The sequence below is a fragment of the Gadus morhua genome, chromosome 16 (assembly GCF_902167405.1).
Source record: "Gadus morhua chromosome 16, gadMor3.0, whole genome shotgun sequence".
NCBI lineage: Eukaryota > Metazoa > Chordata > Actinopteri > Gadiformes > Gadidae > Gadus > Gadus morhua.
The window spans coordinates 6,360,038-6,378,340 of record NC_044063.1 but is presented as its reverse complement, the minus strand read 5'-3'; the positions used below and the strand labels follow the sequence as shown (position 1 = coordinate 6,378,340).

Here is an 18,303-nt window from a genome sequence, read left to right as displayed (position 1 = left end):
CTACAAGTATTACCCATCAAATGTGATGCCCTTTGAAACGGTAGCCTTCTATAACCTGGGATGTTCCGGAGCAGTATGTGTTGCTACAGGAAGGACGTTCACTTGTGATGCCCTGTCAGTCACATGTTCAGGCAGGCCATCGCCAACAAGGGGCCCGTCGAACAAAAATGGTGTTTCTACAACATGGGCATAAGTGGTCTGTTGCATGCCGAAGATAACACGCTACACAACCTTAATCATGTCAGCGAGTGTCCTGATTGCTGGAGGAGGCGAGGAGGGCGAAACGGGGAGGACTACGGCTTTCTTTGCCTTAAGAGATAGCGAACACACAGAGCGTGAAAGGCAATGGGTGGTTTTCAGTCGTCTGCCCATTAGTGGTGAAACATCCACTTGTAGTCGAAGTCGAATCAAAGACTTCTCTTCAATTCCTGAGGAATTCAGGATCAAAAGAGAGATCGCACTTAAATGTCAGAAGAGAAGCCCCAAGTAGAGAGCTTTAGATGCTCTCCAGCATATTATCTCTTCTAGCTATTCTTTCCTTTTTCTCTCTTTGACATGTTCTATCTATCTGAATCTTTTCTTTCAGATTCCATCATAATTATCTTTCTTGTTCATTCTTTCCTTTATTTCTTTCTTTCTATTTTTTCTTTCTTTCTATCTTTATTCCCATTGTTCTATTTTCACCTCTCTCCCTTATATATTTCGATGTGTCTTTACTTTCATTCTTTCCTTTTTGTTTTATTCAGACTCCTGAATTCAGACCTAGACTCTCTCTCTCTCTCTCTCTCTCTCTCTCTCTCTCTCTCTCTCTCTCTCTCTCTCTCTCTCTCTCTCTCTCTCTCTCTCTCTCTCTCTCTCTCTCTCTCTCTCTCTCTCTCTCACCTGGGGTCCTTCAGAATCAAGTATGGCCTCACAGAGGTCAACAAGGTCAGAAAGAGAGAGAGAGAGAGAGAGAGGGAGAGAGAGAGAGAGAGAGCCCTTGTTCGGCTCTTCTGAGCAGATCTAAGGTGTTGGGCTGCGCTGGAGTGTTAGTGGATAAAGTGTGGCAGCCCTTCAAGGTCCAGAGTTATATAAGGTGTGTGAAGATAATGTCTCGGTATCTCAATTGCAGTTCTAGTGTTGAGTTAAGTTTAGCTGTAGAGCCATTTATCACAGCTACCTCTCAAGGGCTCCAAGGCCTTGTATTAGAAACCCCCTCCCCAACCACCACCACCACCACCCAACCCACCGCCTTTGGGGGCTAGAGACTCACCTAAACCTCCCAGTGGGAGCAGGAGGAAACGTTGAGAAGGGAACACATCGACACACGATTCCTTCCTTCCAAAGATTGGGGGGTAGATTATGTTGTAGTGGCTAGGCTGTTCAACGAACCAGCCGAAGTCCACTTGGTTTGATCTCTGTTGTCCTCAGGCCTGCAGGCATCGTGGAGCAAGAGGCCTTAACCCCTACCTAATCCTTAAGGACATGTATGGGAATTCACTGAAAGTTACTCTTGATAGAGCACCTGCTAATTAGTAATTGGATGAATGTGCCAGATTGACAGTTCATGGATTTGTAACCATAGCAAAAAACAAAGTGCGCTAGCCTGAGCTGGACCTCAAGTAGCCTAACCCACAACCACAGTGAACGCACACGTAGCAGCAGCAGCAGCGCTAACCAGCAGGCGAACACACACCAGGACACATCTAAGCCCGAACCGGACCATGAAGTCACCAAGAGAGAGAGAGAGAGGCGTCTGTCACTCGCATTGCAGGGGACGGACATGTCGCCAGCGCTGGGGAGGGTGCGAGTTTGATGGGGGATGTCTTGGTCTGATTGGAGAGGAGGGGAATTAAACCCACAACCACCTGCTAAATGAGGGTCGTTCATCCTTATCCAGGAGAGCAGACCTCATCAGGCTAACTACACGGTACCGACCGGCCGCTGTAACGCCTGCCGCCGGAAATTGTGCAATTACCATCAGCGGTGGATGCAAATAAAGATGAGCGAACACGGCTTGGGCACGGCTCGTGCGCGGCTCGTGCACGGCTCGTGGGCGGCGCTGCGCAATGAGCAATTAGTAGCACACTAATTGCGGTAAGGGCTCCTGTCACTTACAACCAATTGGCATAACAAGGAAAAAGCACGTTATCTACAGCCCCGGACTGATGGGGCTAGACGACCTCATTTAAAGTCGGCCTTGGTGGAAAAAAAAGACTTAATCACTTGATACGCCGTAGGAACCGGCCCAAAAATTACATCATCACGAGGGTCTCTATTGTGCCATTTTCTGTTTACGCAGTACTCATATGACGATTGTAAATTACATTTAAGTGGCTATCTCTTCACATTAGGAAATTCAGTCGCGCACCCTAGGTACCCCCTACAAACATGACAGCCTCCTCCACTGAAAAGAAAACAACTTTTTGACAGAAATATCTGAATTAAGACTGAAAGCTATTTCTTTGGTTTCCATGACAACATAGAGGGTTGTTGAGTGTAGACACAATTAAAGTGGTTTCCTTGATTGATTTGCTTTATAATTTAGGTCAATGTGATGAGTATTTTTAGTTTGCTAATTGCCTGCAAAGCGAGCGACTCTGTGTAATTTGTAGTATTAAATAGGCCAAGTAAGGACCTATCGATCAAATGATCACGTGAATAATGATATACCTGTATTCTTTCCACGTGCAGACAAATGCGCTGTGCAATTGTAACACGACTGACACTTGGAATGTAGCCTTTCTACCGTTGATCGATATACATCCTGCTATATTTCCCAGAGGAATTGCTGCGGCCAACGCGGTACAGACACTGGTTGTTGAAAGCTGGCACCAGTCTCAGGCTAGAGCAGTTATTACAAAATGTCAACGGTAACGATTGTCAACCCCGACACCTTCACTCACCATATAAGGGTGGCGTGTCGGCCATCTTGCTGCCCTTTTAGCTCGGAGGACTTCGTTATCGTCTGATCGCGTCTGCGCTCAGCTGCTTCCACTCCGCAGAGAGTTAGCCAATGAGGAGTGTGGCGGCATCCGCTAATGTGTCCACTACAGCGTTCTAGCATCGGGCTTACAGGTCAACGGGGCACATTGTAACGGTAAGGACCAGGAGGAGAGCAGGAGAGCACCAATACACGCGTACACACCCCTCTCCGATACACACACAAATACAAGCACAGATGCACGTTGATACGCACACCTCTCTGATACACGCACAAATACAAACTGACCCACCTCTCTGATACACAACCTAATACACACCTCTCTAATGCACACATTAAGACAAACACAAATACACGTTGGTACGTACACCCACACTAATACACACTCCTCTCTGATACACAAACCTCTCTGAGCCACACACACACCTCTTACACAACGCACACAATAATACATAGCTCTCTAGCAAACCACCACACACACATAAACACTGATGCATCCCCGTACAGATTAAAACAAACTTAAAACCTTATTATCACTGACCTAAAAGAAAAACAGACTGCAGAGCTATTCCGTATTATTTACTGATATCCAACCGCTCATCGATCTATATATATATATATATATATATATATATAGATCGATGAGCGGTGTATATATATATATATATATATATACATACACACATTAGGCAGCTTGTCAATATCTATGAGATCCAGCTGTTGAACCTGAGCCCTGTTTGCCAGTTGACCCAGTGCTCCAGTTCCTCCAGAGCCGAGCAGGTCTGTGTATCCCAGTCAGGAGCAGCCGTGGACTGGGGAGTAGAGAGAGGAGGAGCGCAGCGATGGGAGCTCCAGGTCTCCCCGCTCTTCCAACACCCTCAGTAAGTGAAAGATGTCTCACTCACTTAGCCTCTGTGCAGTCAGTCATCTGTGAGTGTATAACTTGTTGTTTTTTTTGTCGTTGCACATGTGTGTACAATAGACGCACGCTTTTTTTAGTGTGTGGGAATGTGTTTCTCTGATATGAGTGTATGTGAATATGTGAGTATGTGTATGTGTGTGAATATGAAGGTGGAATGTGTGTGTGTGTGTGTGTGTGTGTGTGTGTGTGTGTGTGTGTGTGTGTGTGTGTGTGTGTGTGTGTGTGTGTGTGTGCGTGCGGGTGTGGATATGTGTGTATGTGTATGCGTGTGATCGCACACTCATGTATTTCTTCAAGTTTATTTTATTGAGTTTAGTTGTTTGTGTGCATGTGACCATGTTTGAATATCTGTTTACGGACGTCTGTGTTCTTCCCTCCCACTGCGTGCGCGGTATTTAACAGGCGGGTGCTTTTGCGCGACAACCCGGTGCTTCCATGACTAACACGACAACGTCCAACGTTCAAGCTGTACAAGCTGAAAGGACACCTCTGAACACGGACTAGTTGTTGTGCCCCAGAATCACTCTCCCTTACATGACGCAGCCCAAACCACAGTTGTCCCACTCAGAGCTGTGTTTGTGTTCGGATGCCACGGGTTGGCTTGAGATCACCTGTCGACTCTATCCAGCCTCCCTGCTTCACACACTGAGCTTAAATTAGGTCCAGCAGTGCATTCTGGGTCAGTGTTGCAGGGCTCCAACCATGTACCCCAGAGGGGGAAGTAAGTGAGCCTGTTCCAGAGAGTACTGGTAGAGTTAGATTACGCATTATTATCCACTCAAAACAAAGATGACAACAACGTAAAATACATACACTAGCTAGCTTTAGCTCCGTCTGGAAGAAGACACTCCTGTTCTTTTTCTCAGCGAGCTATGTCCGGGTTCGTAATTCCAACGCTGTCGTCTCAGGCCCCTCTCCTTCATCTCTCATCCAATCTCGGCCTCATGCATTAAACAGGAGTAGGATTTCGCGCCAACGAGCAGTGTGTCTATTCACTCTCATTCACGCTTGTCTCTGTTGTTTTCATTCCCCTCCATCCCCTACAGCCCTGAGATTAAGCTCCGCCTCTCTACGGAGGAGGAGATGGCGTCCTCCGGGGCCAGGGAATTCCACCCATAGTCACCGGCGCCAGTGTCTAGACAGCGGAGGGGGATTCATCTTCAGGCAGCCCGGGATCTACCGTCCCCATGAAGAATAATGTGATGGTGTCTAATCCCCAAATGTGTTGTCAAGAAATGTTTGGTTTTTCATTTTTGTTACTCGTCTCTGCTGATTTGAATATGAGTTGAATTTGTTGAACTTTTAGATTGTTTATTGTGGCTGGTCGATAATGTTAAGACCAGGAATACAATTTCTTGCATTTTATATGCCTAAGCCACCAGAGCATTAAGAAATTATGCTACATGATAAAAAGGCCTATAAAAATAGTTTTAAGGAAAGAAATGTAGTGGTTGGCTGTGGATGAAGGGGTAAACAACGTGACTTTGATATAGATGTTGCTTTGGCATACTTACAAAACAAAAATAATTACAACTCAATTTGTTTCATATTATAATATAAATATATATGTCTATGTATTCATGCTCAACGTTAACTGTCTACACTGCTTCACAAAGGCAACCCTTTCAGCTCAGCCTCACCCCATATCATACTTAAAGCTAAAAGTCTATTGTCTCCCTCAGCAAACAGAGGAGATGTTCCTCTCCATTACGACGAAGACAGATTGATGACTCCCCAGATGCCTGAGGGGCTCGCAAGGTGCAGAAACATAAAAACAAACTAGATCCTCCATTTCCATAAAGCACAGAGAATGTAAATTATTGAAATGAACATCATTTAAATTGCTCTAAATATCTAAATAAGTTATTAAAGTTATTTAGATGTTAACTGCTCGGCTAATGAGCTGAATATTGCTTCCTCTTGAGCATGAAACGGAGGAAGTTTTCCCCTTTATTTTTTCCAAACTTTATTTGACGATGGTCTTATTCCAGTAGGGATGACCCTGCTCGTAATAATTAATTTCTGTTATTTGTTCGGACCCGTGCACGGCCTCACGTTGAGGCGTATAAAAACCACAAATCTAATATATCTGGAGCTCCCTGGGCAGCCAACGTTAAAACACACTTTAAAGCCAACATAACACATTGTCCAGCAAAATATAAACAGCTAAGAGATTTAGACAATTAAAATATGTTCTTACAAAAACCATAAGACAAAGTCACGTGTGAAAAAGGCTGAGGATATACAGTTTGTTCCTCCTTAACAGTGTACTAGTCATGTATCCCCTACTGAATATGCGTTATTCATAATAAACACATAATGCTGCGTTACTATTGGCCCTAAAAAATGATGCTCTAATCTGATTGGATACTGAGTCTGTGAGAAACTGGATGTAAGGGTCAGTTGATGCTTGCACTGCTTAAGTAGAGCCGCGAAGAAACCATGGTATGAGTCTGTAATAAACCAGATGAATTTATTCAAACACCTCGTTGACCTGAATATTATCGTCATAGGCACACTGTGTGAAAGACCTGAAAAATAGTTGAGTCGGGCATCTAGCAGGCCTAGCATTATTACATTTGCAGCATAATTGCTAGTTGTTTATGTTCAAGCAGCCCCTTCTCGTACCCACCGGATCGTCATTAATTCACGTGTTGGCATGCCGCACCTTCATCCTCTGTCACAAGCTTCAACCTAACGACCTATTTAGCAAGGTATTAATTAAGATGCATGGTTCCTCCTCTGCTGCCTGGGACAATGTAATGCAGAACATATTTAACATGCAACATATGTGTCATGACTTTTTAAATGGTATCATCACTTGTTGTGATTAGGCCTATCATAAAAGACAAGTGCGGATGATAATCATAATCAGAAGCAGCAGCTGTAAAACGGGTTATAAATAAAATAACTCAATACACAAGAGCACTCCTGGAATCCTCGCGTGTCAATTGCTTCAAACTAAGATGTGTTTAGATACAGAACCAACCCAACATAGTCAACAGTTTCATCCCATGGCCACGTTTCTGAATGAGGTCGCATACAAATGAACATTGAGTGATGGACTAACACACATTGGATGAGGATGCGGAGATAATGAGCTCGGGAGTTAAAAATGAAACTTCATTGTCGTCACGTGGGCACAGAGAGAAGAAAGAGCAGCAGTCACTAATTGCGATGCAATGCTTACATTTCTTTAATTCCCTAACCTCTTACTTGTAGTTGTTATCTTGTTTTTCTTGTGTATTCCTTTGTTAAGTTTGAATACTTAACCCATAGGCCTACTCAGGCATTCTAGCGGTAGGCCTTATAGTAGCCTAAGTAATAGAGATTATTATTATTATTTTTTATTATCAGGAAACAATTTAATAATTGAAAAGCCTACGATGTTTTTTAACCCAAACAAAAAACAGACATCTAACAAACAAAAACCCATGGAGGTTTGCAGATCAACTTTGAAAGTAGTCTTTGGGGTTGTGAGTCCTTTTTTAAACTGATCCAACAATTAAACTGAACAGCATCTAACCAGCAGGAGTCACACAGGGTCCGCTGCTGCAGAGGGAGATGAACGCAAAGCGGAAGTGAGAGGAAAAAGGACTGTTTCACAAATGTAAACCAAACTTTGACAAAGCTTTTTTGGGGGGCTGATATCGCACCGGCAGTCCGTGATGAGAGCAGACACGGTTCACACACAGACCCGCCGTGTTTAACCCTCGTCTAAACCGACTCAGTGAGATGGGACTCCCTACTCTGGAATTCAGTGATTCTTTCCTGGATAGTCCGGATTTCAGAGAGCGCCTGAAATGCCATGAATTCGAGTTGGAGAGGACGAATAAATTCATCAAAGATCTGATCAAAGATGGGAATATGCTGATCACGGCGTTTAAGAGTGAGTAGCTGATCTCAGACCTGTTCTACCAGAAACAGCAATGCCATTAATGAAAAGTTTGGTTAAGTTGATAAACTTTTTATTATTGTAATGAATTGACAGAAGAGCATACAAATCATGCAGCCTAACACACAAAATACACACAACTGTGCATTGTTTGCGGTCAAAAAGCCACCCAATTGTGCTAAACAATAGAAGGGTTTTAGGTTTTTCGCATTTTCTGAAGGATCCGTGAAATCAGTCAAATCTTTTTGAAGTGGAGATAGAACCAACACCCTGCAGGCATGACGATCCCCAGCCGATAGGATCAGTGGGCTGTACCTGATCCGACCGCTATCACGTCTCCTCGATCAGTCTCCGAAACACACGGACACTAGCTAGAACGGATGAATCCCTTCTACTTTCTCCCAGCATGACGTCTCTGCGTTCTATATTTCTCTGTTATTAAGTCCGGCATCATTCAGAGTAAACATACACAGTCGCACCACAACTTGAGGTTTCTGGCCAAATGCTAGGAATGAGTGAACTTTAGGATGGATAACGTGGTTCAGCCTTTCTTTAGGCCTACATTCCTATAGACCTAATAAGTAATCGGGAGTTAATATTTATCTTCATGTGTTTTTATACTAGTCAATACCAGGAAGGAATTTCACCTAAAAACCTTAGTTATTTAAGGATATATATACTATGCCTAATTTATTATGTAATTTCACCAGAACAATAATAATCTTACGATTATGATTATTAAATGCAATCTTTTCTTGATTTCTTAGAGTTATTAAGGAGATGGTTTGTGACGCTTCGCTGGGTCACCTTTGTCTCCAGCGTTGACAACTGCTTCAGTAACACCACCACACTCCACCTATCGCATGTCAATCAAAAACTCACACTCACTGGCCGACCAGGGCCCTTTTAAATGAATCACCAGACACAGTAAGGATGAAATCCATCCATTCATTTAGTAATATGTTCATTGATACATCCTTCTTCTATCTACCTATCCATGTAGTTCATTCATCCATTTATCCAATAATTGCTCCATCTGTCCACCATTTCTGTTCATCCATTCACCATCAATTGATTTACTAAATTAACGTGTTCATTCAAAATGAGGGAAGTGTTGAAGCAAACTACTTGAGATTGGGCGCCACTTCGTACCAAATCCACTAATCCCCAGTGGGTGTCTGGGTTACCCAGCGCAGACTCCATGCTTAGCGATTGGTTAGCTAAACAGTGTGCGGTGCTAAACGCAACATTAGCATAAATAAATATTCCCACAAACTCATCACAGTGTGATTTCATGGTTACATTCTGTAGCACAAATTGTGTTATTTATTTCCTTTCAAGAAGGCAATTTCAGGCCTTTAAACGGCATTAGAATGGAGAGATGTTTTTAAAAAGATTTTTTTCTTCCAAAGCGTAACCTCATTCTGTCAGGGAAGCATAATGTGCAAATTAACATGACTTATAATAACTTGGCATTATTGTGTTGTCTTTGGTTCAGCCTGTGGAAATGGGGACATGGGACAGTATAGCCTAATAGAGTTTGCCTCCAAGCTCATAGTCTCTGGGTTTGACCCCCCTCGTCAACTACCGGTGTAGGCAATCTTGACCTGTGGGCTATACTACGAACCTCGCTGAACATACCCAGGCTTTCTTGGGAAAGCCTGGATTGACAGGGACGCAACCCGCGATCAGAGTCAAATGGTATTACGACGCTCACTTGGGATTCGATTAGTCAAGCCAGGTTTTCCGCTTTAGGTTCAATGCGCGTTCAAGGAAAGGGGCGTTTATCGTGTCATTTTACTCACCTTTACAAACTGGATCAAGGGCAGTCTATTTCACTCAAGAGGAACAGACTTAATGACCTCATAGGAGGAGTTCAAAAATCAGATAACAGCTAGGGGCAACACAGTTCCACATAATAAGGCAAGGGGGGGGGTGCTGGCAAAAAAAAGTATAGATGTGTATAAGTGAAAAGATTCTCCATATTGTCTACAAAATAACTGCCAAATGCAGAATTGTTCACCATTAATCCTAATGGAGTGTTGATGATTTCAAAAGGCATAAGCAACATCCAACCTGCCTTATTCTGTAATTTAGGGAATTCTCTTTAAATACACCCTATGTAAGAAATGTATGGCATATGTTTTCAACCTCTGAGAGTTAGCGGCGGTGGCGAGAGAATACCCTCTGATGAGAGCCTGTATCTCTCATACAGAATATTCTCAGGCAATGCCAAGGAAACGTTCCCGAAAGAGCCTTTGTCGGAGAGACCCCTGTACGATACCGGCTCCGGGGTCCACGGGAACACCCACAAATGGTGACACCATTGTGAAAGGAGGGGCTAGGAAGCTGCGCACGCCGATCTGACCCGATAGACTTAGCTGAAAACCTGCTCCTGACCAGGTTTGGTTGAGCGCATGAGTCACCATGGTGATACAGCGAGGAGCTCTTAAAGAGATCGACTTTCGTGTCCCAGCTAACCCAGGCTTTGAGCGCAACATACCTTGCTAACCCACTAATCGAGGGTTCGTACGACCCAATGCTTTTTATTTTCGGAACCAATACGTCTGACTCCTTCTTCCGTTTCTGAGCTGAACTCCAAACGTATAAACTCGCTTTGGCGATTCAGGGTTTTATTTTGCTCTCTTTCCGGCTCCCTGCCTCCTTCAAGATACAAAAACACACACCTCATCATACGTCACACACACTCACCACGAGAATGGTCAGCCTGGAAGAGGAAGCGTGTGATGTGACGTATGTTTTAAAAATATATATTTCTTGTCTTCTTGTGTATTTTTTGTGTTTCTGTGAGAGGGAGAGCGCCAGAAGAGAGGGAGTGAAGCAAAGCGCCAGAGCCAGTCTCCTGCCGGCATGCCAAATATTAACAATAACATTTCGCAGCACAAGCATCCTGCCACCATATCAAGTTAATTATTTGTATAACCCTTAATAACAGTCCGAAAGAAGAGGGATTCCTCCTTCCAAGGATGGTTAGGACTGCAGTAGCTTCCTAACAGGCAGACATGAAAAACACAAAGCTTATGTAGGAAAATAGAACATGAGCTCAGTGATAGAACTAGAAACCTTGAGATAGACAGTGTGTGAACAGAATCACATTGGCGTATCTTCGTCCCATTAACATATTTCCGGCCCTCCCTCGATCCCTTGTCGTGCCAGTGTGCCACGGGATCTGGTGTTTGATAAGATCCAATCCCCCGGTACCGAGTGTGCCCAAGTGGCACTGTTCTGAATAGGATTGTAGGTTCACCTGCAGGCCACACCTGCTGTACATATCTACCCCTGATACGAGTGCCGTGCTGCTTATTATTCCAACCACAACACTCTAATCAACTTGTTTGTGATGAAAGCTCCAAAGAACCAAGACACCGGCCCAATGAGCCGCTATTTATTCATTTGTTTGGCTTTGTCTTTCTTTTATTTGTTCCTTGCCCATGATTATTCTTCTGGGCGCATAGCCATGACACCAACGATATTTGATATTGCATATTCTATTCTGGTATATGTTTTAATAAGTTATGTCATCACCGTTATTTGAGATTCGATTTGATTTATATTCTGCGTTTTTATTACAAACATCAATACTTTTATTGACTATTCTATGATGTCATTCAAATTATATGATACCTTGTCCAAAGTCACCAACATTATTTAAGAGTGCATCTGCCTCTGGATTTCTTCTTTTCTTCTCCATATGCATTGGGTCTGTTCTAGTCTTAGAAGAGGAAAGTGTAGAATGTGAGATTGGTGGAGTGATTCAGAATACCAGAGCCAACATTGGCTCAGGGCTCTATGTGTGTGTGTGTGTGTGTGTGTGTGTGTTTGTGTGTGTGTTTACACTCTGTGTGCACACTGTGTACTCGCTGCAGAGTTTCCGCTGTTTACAGAGACCACCGTCGACTGGAGACACACCGAGATGAGATATAAAAACCATGCTGGGACTCAGGCACACGTTTTACACACACACACACACACACACACACACACACACACACACACACACACACACACACACACACACACACACACACACACACACACACACACACACACACACACACACACACACACACACACACACACACACACAGGCATGCAGTGCTCACACACATGGATTCAGAGAAGACCTGTTTCACATCCCTGGTTGCCCTTGAGCAGAGCTCTTATCTGTTGGTTCACTCAGTGGTGGTTCTGCAGTCCCCATGCATACTGTATATACGGATGTACACTGCACTTGTACTGTAGATTGTGGATATGTAGATCTGCCTATGCACTAGACTATACCAACTGTTAAGTTGATTCATCCATCATACATCTTCACAATTTTTAATTGGTCTGTAATTGGACAATCAACCTTTATAAATGTATTTTAGCAGACTCGTATCCACAGCAACCTACAAGTGAGGCAGTGAACAACAAAGACATACCTTCGCCTGGTCGTACAACAGGGGCCTTTCCAGGGTGTGTGTGTGTGTGTGTGTGTGTGTGTGTGTGTGTGTGTGTGTGTGTGTGTGTGTGTGTGTGTGTGTGTGTGTGTGTGTGTGTTTTAGGAGGGTAGTGTGACGGGGGTAGGTCAGAGGTGTCCGTCGAGAACACCACTTATTCAGACGGCCCCCTGGGGCAACCTGGCTAACGCTGGGTGACAAAGTGATAAGGCAAGCACCGACATGTTACCCTGCCTCTCACCGCGAGTGTAGCAAGAAGTAGGCCAGGGGAGGGAACCCAGGTTCATAGGAGCAGACAGGGCTTATAAATATCCTGGACTAATATCTCTGCCCCCATGCACACCCCTGAAGCAACAAGGTGCATGAACGGAATATATAGAAGCTGCTGGGATATTATGGGATGATTCAGTGTTCCTGGTCTTGAAGGCAGGATAAGTCAGAGTGGTAAAAGGGTGTGGTTTTATTGGACCCGCTTCCCGTTGAGTGAATTATAGCAGTTCATTTCTCAAAACAAGACGATGGATCAATCTCAAACTTTTTTTATAGAGCGCTTTTCGTTCAAAACATCTTTACAAAGGACTTTTCAAAGTGAAACAAGCCACCAAGAACAAGAAATTAGTTAAAAATAACTGAGAAGAGAGAGACATTTGAGAGGTGGAATTAATCAGAGAAGTGCTGCAAATTAAGTGATTAAAGGAAAGCTAAACCGAAAAACAAACGTTCATGATTCACTGTCAACATTTTATATACTTCGATTCTTGATAATTTGTAAACAATGTAAATAGCTTTGGATACCGCGTGAAAACATCATCAATATTGTTGTTGACAGAATGCTCTGCACGCCAACCTACTCAGACACCGGCAATTCGGAGGCGCGGTGTGCGTTCTGCAATAGCGCACTTCGTAATAAAGCTAGGCTATTAGCGATGAGGAAAATCACTGTCACTGCCTAGCATCGCCAACCGCCCTACCCCCCCACCCACCCCTAGCTAAAGATATCTGTTTGAATTCTCTTTACGCCTGTCATAATGAAGGCACCCTGTGTTTAAAGAGGTGTTTGCGAGTGTTTATGCTCATCAATGTGAAGATTTAAGGCACTTAAATGCCCCGCTAATGAGTATTGCGTGGTACTGTAATGAGGGCGGAGTGCTGGGTGCTGGGGGGCTCTCGATGTAGCTAAGAGGGTTAGCCGTTTGTTTGTTTGTTTGTCTGAGTACACATGATGTTGAGAAAGGCTCAGCCACAGGAAGTGTGCTGTAAACACACTCTCGTACACACTCTCCCCCCGGTCTGACATCATTTAGGCTGTGTGGTCCGACCATGTAGAGGTTTCTTTGTACTTGTGTGTATGTGTGAGTGTGCGTTTGTGTGTGTGTGTGTGCGCGTGATTGTGTTTATCTGTAATTCTGTTTTTGAAACAGCTTTGTGTGTGTGTGTGTGTGTGTGTGTGTGAGTGTTTGTATCTGTATGTTTGTGCGATTGTTTAGCGACTGAATTTTGTGCATGTGCGGGTGTGCTCGCGAGATTGTGTCTACTTCGTTTGTGAGTGCGTGTGTGTGTGTGTGTGTGATTGTGGCCATGATTGTGTGTTTGTGTTTCTCTCTTATGTTTACCCCCCTCCATTCTAAGGAAGGGGAATATTCTTGGGTCTCTGGGGTCCCCACAGACAACAGATCACCATGTACGTCTCTTCTCCCCCTCTCTTCTCATCTCAGCCCTCGGTGAATCACACTCTGGGTGTAGGAGAGAGAGCTGGAAGGTTCTACTACCCCTGCGGGACATCTATTCAGGGTTTTGTGTGTGTTGCTCTCTGTGTGTGACTGTGTGCGGACGGACGTTTTGATAAAGGGATTAGCCAGCTAGTTTTATCTCTGAAACCTCGGACAGCGCTCGCGGACAAATGTTTCGGAATTCAAATGGGGGCGTTGTGTTGCCGTAGTAACCTGGAATTCAATCTGTCACTCACACACAGAGGCAGACATTTTGTCCCCTCATTCCCTGTCTCAACCGAACCTTGTGTCAACTTCGCATCGGCTTCGGCTGATAGATATGTTTTTATTGTTATGCAAAAAGGGGTAAATATTGTGACCGTGTTGCTGTTTTTCCTTATTCCTTCCTTTTTGCTTTATTTTTATTGACCTCTCTCCCTGACTTGAATCTGTCTGGTATATATATGTCTGCTGAGCAAATCATAATCCTCAAGACCCAAAACACATTTCCTCGATAGACAGACTCAGTCTTTCTGCTAGTGTGTGTGTGTGTGTGTGTGTGTGTGTGTGTGTGTGTGTGTGTGTGTGTGTGTGTGTGTGTGTGTGTGTGTGTGTGTGTGTGTGTGTGTGTGTGTGTGTGTGTGTGTGTGTGTATTGGCGGTACATTTCTCTAATAAATCAAGAGGTGTTTGTGTGGAGATCCAGGTGTCTTTCTGTGGAGATCCAGGTGTCTTTCTGTGGGCTACACATTGGAAAAACCTTAAGTAACCGACTGAGTTATTATTATTATAATAACTCACTACGCCTGCCAATGTTGTATTAGTAAAGTGGGAAAGATATTTGTTCTATCTATGTGCGTGTGTTAAATCTTGTCAAATACAAAGAGAAAACACGGGTAAAGTTGTGTATTTCCCCAAATTATTTATCTTTCAACACTTTGAAACGCAGGGGATCATTATCACAAAGATTTATTTAGGAGAGTTGTTTTTAGGTGTGTTTTTGTTTCTAGGAAAGGGATAAGTGAGCTCTTGCTTTTCGTGTGTGTAGTGACGTAAAACATTTGATGCAGTTTATTTTAAATTATTTATCATCACTGACCCTGCGTACTCATTCCACAAAAACCAACCGAATCAATGGCTGAAAAAAAGTGCTGTGCTTTCATAGCTCGGTAGGAACACTGTGTCTCTGACGGAAATCTTTCACCAGTCACATATTTGAAACCAAAAAAAAAAGATTCTCTGGAGAAACAACTAGAAAGAAAAACCACACACACACACACACACACACACACACACACACACACACACACACACACACACACACACACACACACACACACACACACACACACACACACACACACACACACACACACACACTGAGATATGCCCTGGTCGTAATTGTTTTTTCCTTTCCTGCATTTTAGCATTTCTTGAGCCATTTATATATTTCAAACCATTCATTTAGAATCTAAAAGGTATTCGTTTACGCCCTTTAAAACTCAGACGTTGTAAGTTTTAAATATAAAGAAACACAATGTGAAAAATTGCGATTAAAAAATTCTCTTATTAAGCCTACACCAGATTTACCAACGATGATTAGATATACAGTGAGTTACGACGTTCTGCGGTGCCATGAACATATTGTTTGTGCGTTGAAACCTCCAGTCTATTAACATAAATAGTTTTATACATATATGTATATATATATATATATATAGATATATATAGTTGTATCTTTCCGTTTTTATAGTGGATTTCTAGCGTATTTTTTCGGAACTGTCAAAAGACACCCTTGACCATGAGGCTAGAGTTTTCAACAACTCTTAAAATTACAATTGGGAATTCAAACCATTTAGTGTGTCGCACACTCTTCCATCCAGTCCTACCATTGCAGCGATGCTAAGGGGTGCTAACCCGTAGCCCTACAGGCTAACGGATGTTCCAAAGCTGTAAGCGCAGCCCGCGCAGCCCGCTCAGCCTAGAATCAAGCGATTGGCTATGGGTTCCTTGGGGGAGGGGCGGGAGGGGGGGAAGAGTTTTCCCTCCCCCAGCCTTGGGAGACGGGTTCAGGTTCAGGGTTCTTGGATGGGGGTCCAGGGCCTCCCCCCCCCCACTGTATGACCCAGCGGACCCAGCGTAATCATTAGCAGGTGAGTCGGGAACTAATCTGGAGTGCTGCTCTGCTATCAGGTTCGGAGCAAATGGAATCAAAGTGACACATAAAGCACCTCTCCTACCTCCTCTCTCCTCTCCTTCACCCCCCCCCCCCCCCCCTCGCCCACACAGCCTGCATCAAAGACCCCCCCCCCCCCTCCCCTCTTCCCTGTGAGGCCAGGAGGGTGTACGAGGTACGTTGTTTATTTTGAAGGCAGACATCTCAACTTGAATAACGGAGTGTCTAGAGTGGCAAGGAGACAAGATGGAGGTGTCACGAGTGTACACTGTTCACCGCCCTCCACTAAATTCCAGCATGTAATGCGTCGCAGACTTATTTATATCACGCCTCTCAAACACAAAGGCCGTACAGAGGCACGGATCACCTTTTAAGCACCTCAAGGTAACTGCCATTAAAAGAGGATAAAAGACGTGACTTAAAAATGAAATAAAAAAGGAACCCGACATAAAGAATGTAGGCAGAAATGTAGAGACAAGAGAAAAGCTGTGTGCATGTGCTTATGTGTGTGGATGTAGACAAAGATGTAAAAAGTTCACCACTGAATATCATGAGGAGCTTTGACGGAGAGTTTTGAAAAATTGTTGTTGGTTTTATTTAGAAAATATTTATTGCACACGTAGAATCGAGATTCACTAACCTGCACATGTACTAATTTGTGTTAGGCGAGATTTAAACTTGGTAGAGATTCGGGCATTGAGGACACAAGCGACAGGACGCGGAGCAGCACCTGCATAACAAACACAAGTCATCTCCTGCTACAAACAAAAAAACAAAAGTGGTTTGATGATTAACACCTTTCTCTCTCTCTCAACCTACTCTTTAACACACACGCACGCACACGCGCACACACACACGCACACAGTCTCAAATTCTTCAATGATAATTACTGTTATTTGTGGCCTGCATTGCCGTTGTTATTTGATATCTGTCTTTCTGCATAGCTATCCGTCTGTCTGATTCTGTCTATGTCCGTAAATCTATTGGTCTTGTCTGCCTGTCCATGTGTCTCTGTCTACAGCCAACTAAATAATAGACTACATGTACCTGATAACCTACCTTTTGCAACATTCATTTGCTACTTAAACTTACATTCGAAGCAGTGACTGGTTACATATTCTCATGGCTTATTAGCCTTAGCTGCCAGCGTGTGTGTGTGTGTGTGTGTGTGTGTGTGTGTGTGTGTGTGTGTGTGTGTGTGTGTGTGTGTGTGTGTGTGTGTGTGTGTGTGTGTGTGTGTGTGTGTGTGTGTGTGTGTGTGTGTGTCTGTTTAGCGAGCGATGGAATGTGGTAGTGTGCCGTTGCCCTGGAGACCAGATAAAGGTTCTAGCCTAGGGTCTGTCAGGGCTATTCTCTTTCTCTCCCGTTTCCTTTTCTCAATCTCGATCTCCCTCTCTCTGTCTCTCCCACACTCTGATTCATAGGGTTTGATTTGCATAGGAAATATACATTTACATTGCCCAAGCAAAATAAAATATTAGGATACAAAAAATAGTCAAAACAGGATATATTTTGCAGTCAAAAAAAAAAGGATTAAATCGAAGTAACAAAATGTGTGTGCTGTGAAAAGTGCTCGAATAAGACTATATAATAAAAAATAAAAAAGTCTGCCCAGTATATAGACCCTGGCCTGCCTTTCTGCTCTCAAGGCTCATTGTGTGGGGTTGAGTAGGCTGGAGTCGGGGGGGGGGGGGGGGGGGGGGGGGGGGGGGGGGGGGGGCATTGGCCATTGTCTCTTCAGCCTGGTTTGTGAGGTCTAATTATGGTCTGAGGAATGATACAGTACCAGAGCACTGACACGTCATGTGAGAAAGAGATCCCGCTCTGCAATATTGAGAACCAAAGGGTATTTTTGGAAAAATCTTATTTGGTCTTGCTAGTGTGTGTGTGTGTGTGTGTGTGTGTGTGTGTGTGTGTGTGTGTGTGTGTGTGTGTGTGTGTGTGTGTGTGTGTGTGTGTGTGTGTGTGTGTGTGTGTGTGATTACTTGATAGTATCTGTTGATTTTAGAACAGAATTGTGGTCATTGTTTGCCCCTGATGTGGTAAATGCTATCGGCCATTCATGTTAAAGTGTGTTATAATGTCCAACCACATGATGAATACCAGACCCACTTGATGTATGTCATATAGCCTTCCTGTTCGGCAGCCAATGAGAGCAACTGTAACCATTCAATCATTTAACAGATGCTTTTAAACAAAGGAACTGACAGTAAATT

General features: G+C 43.8%; 1 protein-coding gene across 6 annotated transcripts in view; it reads left to right on the top strand.

Moving 5' to 3' along the window:
• Positions 1-7,391: 7,391 nt before the first annotated feature.
• arhgap42b (Rho GTPase activating protein 42b) overlaps positions 7,392-18,303 on the top strand; it is a 68,908-nt gene continuing 57,996 nt past the window's right edge. For 4 of the 6 annotated variants that reach the window (XM_030380403.1, XM_030380407.1, XM_030380405.1 and 1 more), the window contains exon 1: positions 7,393-7,734. In XM_030380403.1, coding sequence (XP_030236263.1) covers positions 7,581-7,734 — 154 coding nt within the window. In that variant the 5' untranslated portion in view covers positions 7,393-7,580. Of the gene's footprint in view, positions 7,735-18,303 lie in introns of all 6 variants that reach the window. The other 2 variants (XM_030380404.1, XM_030380406.1) reach the window with 2 other exon arrangements.